We start from the raw sequence: 7,441 nt of genomic DNA on the forward strand, positions 1-7,441 counted from the left end.
ACTGAGCGATTCTGTGATTCTGTGTGTGAAAGCTGGAAACAGGGGGACCCCTTTTCACTCGGGAGGAGAACAGGCCTCTCTTAGCACGGCTCTACTGTTGATGGCTGTGGCAGTGCCAGAGCTGTGCCTTTTTCGAGGTGCCTTTTCCTGTGATTGAGGAGGAGCCTCTGTCCCCAGGGGAATGGCCTGACACTTACGTGTTTGTGCTGCCCCGTGAATGTCTGCACGAGCAACCCTGTGGTGCCATCTGTGTGTTGTGGGGGAAGAGTTTTATATTAAATTCGTTTAAAATGGAGTCTAATCAAAGTCACAAACAAGCAAGTATCGTGGCCAGGCTGTGTTGCTCTCTTGCTGAGTTTCATCCGGTTTTATTTATACTCTCAGACACTCTAAGAAGCGTTCAAAAACATTTCCTTCTGCTGAATGTGGCTGTTCCAATTCCATGTGTGCTTGCTTTGCAAATCCTTCTGGGTATTTGCTCTTAAAACCACCAAATCTCTGCAACTTCTCACTTCCCAGGGTCATGATTCTTCCTAAGGGAAGGATGGGGAATGCGATGAAGTGCTGGACGTGTTCCCATGTGTTTGATCTGGATTAGCAGCCTACACTGAGACTCCTGGCTCTTGGTTTTTTGCCCTGAGCCTGCGCGTGGCTCTGTGGCATTGTAAAACCTTGGAAACGTTTGCAGTCCAGGGATCACACTCAGCGATGTGCTGTAACATAGCAGGGACAGTGCTCCCAGCTGAGCTTACAGCAGGTGAGGCTGAAAAGCAAGACCTCTGCATTCACTAAAAAAGCAATGTGAAGCTTCAGCAAGAGCAGTGAGTTGTTACAGTGAAAATCCCAGGCTGTTCTCAGTTTGTATTTCCTGTTATCTCCCTTATGAACTTGGGTGGGCTGAAAAGGGAGTGACAGAACCTCAGTCTGGCGTGAGTGAAGGTGTGAATTTTGCAGAAAGCGAGGCTGTTGGACAGCTCTGGTTCAAATTAAGGTGAGGATTTACATACAGCAATGAGAAGCACTGGGATGTGCGCTGGGCCAAGCCAGCCCGGGCTGTGCAGACCACATAGGAGTGGCTGGGCTTTGTGGCTGCTCAGCTGTATTTTCCTTTGTGAAAAGGGATTTTTCGATGGTGTCTCCTTGGTTCCAGCAGATCAGGTCACCTCCATTGAAGTGGGTGGAAACGAGACCCAGATCACTCTCTACTCGCTCCATCCCAACAAAGTGTACAAAGTTCGCATCGCAGCCAGCACCAGCGTGGGCTACGGGGCCCCTTCGGAGTGGACCCAGCATCGGACCCCAGACAGAGACAACCAGACACATGGTAGGAGGCTGGGGGATGTCTGGGATTTGGGGTGGGGTGTGCAGGACGTTGAGGCATGATCGGATGTGTTTGCTTTCATTAGGGAATTAAAACCATTGGTTTTGGTACCCACCTTTACCTTTCTGTTGAGCAGCCCCTGTGTGTCTTGCTGCTTGTCTGGTCCCCCCTCTCTGTGCAGCTGTGAAAATTCTTAAAAAAGAAAGAAAGAAACAAACAAGAAACCCAAACCTCAATGTTAAGACATTTGGGAGTGGATAGAGGATTCTGCCAAAGCCCAAGCCAGCCTCCAGCAGTGGTTGAAGGTGGTGGATTCAGTGGAGCAGGGAAATGGGGGCAGTTGCTGACTGCTTTGCTCTTGTCTTTTTCCTCTAGTTCCATTTGCCCCGACAGAATTAAAAGTCCGAGCGAAGATGGAGTCTCTCCTGATAACCTGGCAGCCCCCAGCCAACCATGCCCAGATTTCTGGCTACAAACTCTACTACCGAGAAGTGGGTCCAGAGGAGTCCAGCGACGAAAGCCCTTTGGATGGTGCTGAAGATGAGAGCTGGGACGTAGGACCCATAAAACTGAAGAAGAAAGTGAAGCAGTACGAGCTGACTCGACTGGGTTAGTGGGTTACATCTTCTTAGCAGCTGGTGTGGAAACCCAGGTTTTAAAAATGTCACTATATAGAATGCATAGATTAAAATCTCCAGTCAGGACCATGATTTCTCCTTCCCTGTGTGTTCCTAAGAAGCTCTGTAATTGAGTGCTGCTTGTAACCTCTCTGTATTAAAATGCAGAGATGGGTTAATTTGCAGCGTGGTAATTTTGGGTCAGTATTCTCCACCTCTCTCTGAGGGAAAAGAGATAGAAGAGGGAGTGTCTGGCTGAAGGATAACTCTGTGCTATGGTCAGATGTGCCTGCCTGGCAAACTGCACTTGGCCTTTCCCGTAAGGAGTTACGTCTCTAACATCTGACTGTACTCATGAGCTGATTTGCCCATTGATAGAGGATGGAGAGAGAGAAGAGGGCCATGGCAAATGCATCCTTGAAACACGATTCTGCTTCTTAGCTTCATGCCCCACTTCATGTGTCCACCCCTGTTACTGCCCCGTGGGCTGATCTCGGCTTCATGTGTCACCCCTGTTACCCCGCTTCATGTGTCACCCCTGTTACTGCCCCGTGGGCTGATCTCGTGCTGGTTCATCTTACACATCCAGAGTATGTGTGATGCATGGTGTAAGGGCCAGGCTGCAGCACCTGGAAGGACAGTTTGTGTCATCGCTAGGTAGCTTTCCAGCCACGTTGCAGCCATCCTGCCACCGAGAGGGTGTTAACAGTTGGGAGTTTCTCTAAAGAATTTAGGTCTGTAATTACTGCGCCGAGGAAACCACATGTGAACATCGTCACGTGCTGCACTAACCACGGGCAAGTCAGTCAGCACAGGGACCCGGGAGCGGGCGGAATTGGTTCCAAATGCTCTGGCACGATGATGCTGAGAAGGCTGCTTGTTCTTCTGTAATTACTTCCTTAAATTTGGGCATCTGTCAAGCCCTAATCGTTTCCTTATGATTTGACAGTTGTGTATCGGCTATCGTCGTGTCAGGGAGAGAGTCTTGGGTTTCCTCCGGTCGTGGATGCTCTCTTTTCTCCTCCTTGTGTTGAACGATGTGCTCCTGTACGCGTACGGTAAAGGAAGGGGTCAGGAATCTGGCTGTGAGGAGAGAGGCAGGGGGTCTGGACATGAAGCGAGGAGGAGGAGAGATTGGGATTTCGAAGGGTTTAGGTTTATGGCAGCGAGCTACCCCGTGCAGGTCCTTACATCTGAGTTACTTACTCATCTGCAGAGTGAGTAGCAGTCTCGTAAAGGTTGTAAGCCCCAACATGGTCTGTGCTGTTCACATTGGCCATTGGGGAATCAGCTGGGGGGAATTTTCCCCTCATGGATGTCTGCCCGGGAAGCACAGCAGTGCAAACCTCTCCTAAGATCCCTCAGTAAAAATGAACAGAACACCCAACGCTCTCTCCTGGGAGTATCTCTTGACGTGGCTGAAACTCCAAGCTCTTCAAGAGTTAAGGTGTCAGGAAATCGCAGGGTTAGGCACTGGGAATACAAGGCTGTAGCTCAGATGTGGTTGCACACCGTGTCAGCACTAACAAGGTCCATTTTCCCCTTGGAGGGAAAGCACAGTCACTAAATGCCCCTAAAATGCCCACTAAATCCACATCTCTGCAGTGTCAGTGACTGGTCCTGCTACTACAATGGTGCCAGTTTTGTCCTCTTCTCTATCCTGCAGCTTCCTCATCCCCAACATCTGGCTGCTTGATTTTTGCCTTTAGTAATGTCCCAGCTGTCTCCGTGTGAGATGTCTGAAATAAAAGAAGACTTTAGTCCCGTGCTCGTGATAACCTCTGGAGCAAACCATGTCTCCTTAGAGTGGTATCATGAATGACGTGATATCCTTGTGTCTTGTCTGAGAGTTATGTGCTGCAATCCTGTGAGAGAGGTGGGCAGCTGTTCAAAGGCACATCAGAAACACAGCGCTTTCAAGATCAAAAGGAAGCTGTCCTGAATCACCAGGAGGGCTTTTCCCTGAGAAATTCTCAGTCATTTCCATCTACATCCCAGCAGTTACTCTCTGTAATGGTGTGCAACTACCAGGAGCATAATTTACATTAAGAATAAACAGTAAGGATCTGATCCCATCTTTCACATTCCCATAAAGAAGAGTGCATTCCTCTTGGAGTCACTCCCTGGAGATCAGGGTATTTTCTCCGCTTACAGGAAAGTACGGCATATGACATCTGGCCAAGGTGAACACCTTGAAAAACAGACTGAAACAATGTATTTAGCATGTTGGATGTATTATGTAGTCATCCAGGTTAGTGATTTGAAATGATCTGGACTAGATTATTCTGCTTATATTTAATGTATGATGGTATGCAGTGAAATACATCTGTTTTCATGCTGCCTACCAGCTTCTTGACAGCTTGATGGAGCTTTATGTCTGCATGTTCTATGAGCTTGAACATCTGGGCCCGTGTATAAAAATTGAAGCCAAACCTCTGCCTGAGAAATCCAAAATAACCTTATTTTCAGCATATGAATTGCTTGATCTTGTAGTCGAGCTCCACGTGTGTCAGGGGCTGCTGTATTGATCCTGCCCAGGGATGGAGATGGAGAACTTGTCCTTTCCTTCACTTCATTCTTCAACAGGAGCTGCCCACAGCTGCATCACATCTGTGAGCTCTTCCTCCTGGTTTTGCATCGCAGCATCCACGATGAGCTCATGTCCCAGTGAATCCCAGTCAAACACTCGGGCAGGAGGGGGAGTCTGTGTCGGTGAGAGATGGGCTGGGGGTTTCTTTGTTTCACCAAGCCGTGGTCCCAGCGTTTGCCTTTTGGTCTCATCCCCCCCCACGCAGGTCTGAAATGTTTTCCTGTGGCAATGCAGATCAGGCTGCCTTGGAGGCAGACAAAACTCTGTTTGCTTTTGGGATTCTTTCCGGGAGAAAAATGCGGCTGAACTGTTTTTATATTCCGAGCGCGAACATGTGTTGTGGAGCAGAGAAAGCCTTTGGTAATTGGTACCATTAGCCTCCGGGAGCATAATCAGCGCAGTAATAATAAAATTGGCATCAATAAGAAAGGTTTTATTCTGCTGACGTTGTCTGGCAAAGAGAGCAGTGATCTATCAGGGCAGGGAATGAACAGGCACGTCCCAGATTAACAAACTTCATCGATGTGCTGCAGCCAAGGCAACCAAAGGTGGTCGGGGCTGCTGAATGGGCTGAAGGGAGAAGCTGGCGAGTGTCTCATTTCAGAACTTGGTATCTCACGAGTTGTTTCCTCGATTAAACACCTCCATTAAGAAAAATCCCTCAGATGTTACTTAATACAGCAGAGGAAAGGGGAAAAAGGGAAGTGAATTTTGGACCAGGGCAGCAGTGCTCGGACACAGAGCGCAGTCTTACAGCTCGGTGTGGGTCCAAGCGTGTGGTTCCCCATAAAGTGTGTGGCTGTCTGATGGGAAGGGCATGTAATGAGGATCCTTGGGTTTCTGGTGGGGGTTTTGGGTGAGCTTTTCTAGTTATAAATCAAGGAACTCTGCTGTGGAGGCAAAATAGTCACAGCAAAAGCTGCCAGTGACTTAACAGGGTGTGTGTGGCTCGCTGGAAGAAAGATCCTCACGGCAGCAAATACATCAGAAAGGACTTTGGGGAGGTGCATTTTGGAGAGGAGAGGATGTTCTTACTCCTCAAGAATAAACAATGCAGTGCATCCACTTCAATGGGGGAGAGAGGAGTCACTACATGGGTTTCTTTAGTGATCTGTTGGTAAGAAGAGAGATCCTGAGGTGATGCGCCACAGACCATGACACTGGTTAACCCTTGGTGGCTGGGGCAAGTCCAGTAATTTCTGTAAAAAGGGATAATTTCTATGAGGGGATAACTCGAGAGTAGCTGTAATGGTATCTGCACCGGTTGTGAGACAGCCTTTGAATGTGAAAAGCCTGTAAGTGGAAGCAAGGGAGGATCCGTGATGTTTTTTAGCAACTACAACTCTGTTCAAGCTACTTGCTTGGTGAGAAAAGCTGGGCAGCTCGAAGAAAACTTGTCTAACCGGGGAGGGTTGGTAACAAAATTAACCCCAGACAAACCCTGATTGATTTTTCCAGCTCCTGGGAAACTCTATGAGGTGAAGCTGGTGGCATTCAATAAGCACGAAGATGGTTATGCAGCGGTTTGGAAGGGCAAAACAGAAAAGGCACCTGCAACAGCAGTAGGTGAGGAATGCCCTTCATTTGTTGTCTGTCTCTTCTGCTTGGCATGTGGCTTCGAAGGAAGGGTAGAGGTAAAGCTACAGAAGATGAACTGGAAGGGCAATATGAAAATGGGGATGTCCCGATGTAAGGAAACTGCCTTTGACAGCCATTGCACATTGCACTGGAGGAATTACCTTGGGAAGGAGAGAAAGGAGCAGAATATCCCCCTTCTCATTAGGGCTGTTGTACTGGGTGTGGATGGCCTTCACCGTGTTCCCTCTGGCCCCATTAGCGGCTCAGGGATGGTCCTGGAAATGCCAAATAACCTTATGGTCTTGTACATCTCCCACATCTCTGTTCTCTTGTCTTGCACCATAGATCCCCCTGTACAGAAGGGTCCTCCGCTGCCTCCAGTCCAAGTCTATGCAGAGTCCAACAGCTCCACCTCCATATGGCTCAGGTGGAAGAAACCCGACTTCACCACGGTCAAGATTGTCAACTACACCGTGCGCTTCAGCCCCTGGGGCCTGAAGAACGCCTCTCTTGTCACGTACTACACCAGGTAAAGAGGGATGCTGAGGGTACATCTGCCTGCCATGTATTGCCCACGTCAGGAATAAACACAGGGCAGGAGAAACCTGCGTGGATGTTCCAGTACTGAGCAAATTCCTGGGTGTTTCACATGCTGGAAAGATCTGTTTTGGCCACAGAGACACTCAGAGTTGCTGAAATGTGGCACTGGGACTTGTCTATGGCTTGAATACCAGGGGGACATTTCCTGGCTGGTCTCTGCATCTTCTCTGCTCTGGTCAAACCTTACATGCTTCCTTCCCTGTTAATGACAAAGCCAGGTGCAATTATGGCCAGTCTCAAAGCATTCCTGATTTGTGAGATGGTCCTCACAAGTTTGGTGTAAAAGTTGCTAGAGTTCAAGCAGTTACAACAATTTTGGGCATGTATTTTAAATCTGGCTTCCTGTGCAGGTTTTCAGCCTATAACCAGGCTGTGTTTTCAAGCTTTTCTCTGTTAGTACATCAAAAATGGTCCTGGAGACTGGGAACCTGCTTTGCTCTGTAACTGGGAGCTGAGTTCTCTTGCATTTGCATGACTGCAGGAGATGAAGCTTTAGATGAAAAATCAAATACTATAGGTGTTAGGGTAATCTCTTGCAGTGCTCCTGGTAAGGTACCAAGGTGGTGCTGGGTGGGAGAACCATGTGATGTTCATGGCTTTGTGAACGTGTCCTCTTTGGCAGCTCGGATGAAGACATTCTCATCAGTGGCTTGAAGCCCTACACCAGGTATGAGTTTGCTGTGCAGTCCAATGGTGTTGGCATCGATGGACCCTTCGGCAACGTGGTGGAGCGGT

The 7,441-nt window shown here is 48.5% G+C and overlaps 1 protein-coding gene across 1 annotated transcript in view; it reads left to right on the forward strand.

Moving 5' to 3' along the window:
* Positions 1 to 1,150: 1,150 nt before the first annotated feature.
* Positions 1,151 to 7,441, forward strand: part of IGDCC4 (immunoglobulin superfamily, DCC subclass, member 4) — a gene marked incomplete at its 5' end in the record, with an annotated part of 17,735 nt that continues 11,444 nt past the window's right edge. Inside the window, 5 exons of the mRNA XM_010190569.1 lie at positions 1,151 to 1,324; positions 1,697 to 1,930; positions 5,987 to 6,094; positions 6,452 to 6,635; positions 7,329 to 7,441. The exon at positions 7,329 to 7,441 is cut by the window's right edge and continues 39 nt beyond it. Of these exons, the coding sequence (XP_010188871.1) occupies positions 1,151 to 1,324; positions 1,697 to 1,930; positions 5,987 to 6,094; positions 6,452 to 6,635; positions 7,329 to 7,441 (813 nt within the window). The remainder of the gene's footprint in view (positions 1,325 to 1,696; positions 1,931 to 5,986; positions 6,095 to 6,451; positions 6,636 to 7,328) is intronic.

This window comes from Mesitornis unicolor, unplaced genomic scaffold (genome assembly GCF_000695765.1).
Source record: "Mesitornis unicolor isolate BGI_N332 unplaced genomic scaffold, ASM69576v1 scaffold25998, whole genome shotgun sequence".
NCBI lineage: Eukaryota > Metazoa > Chordata > Aves > Mesitornithiformes > Mesitornithidae > Mesitornis > Mesitornis unicolor.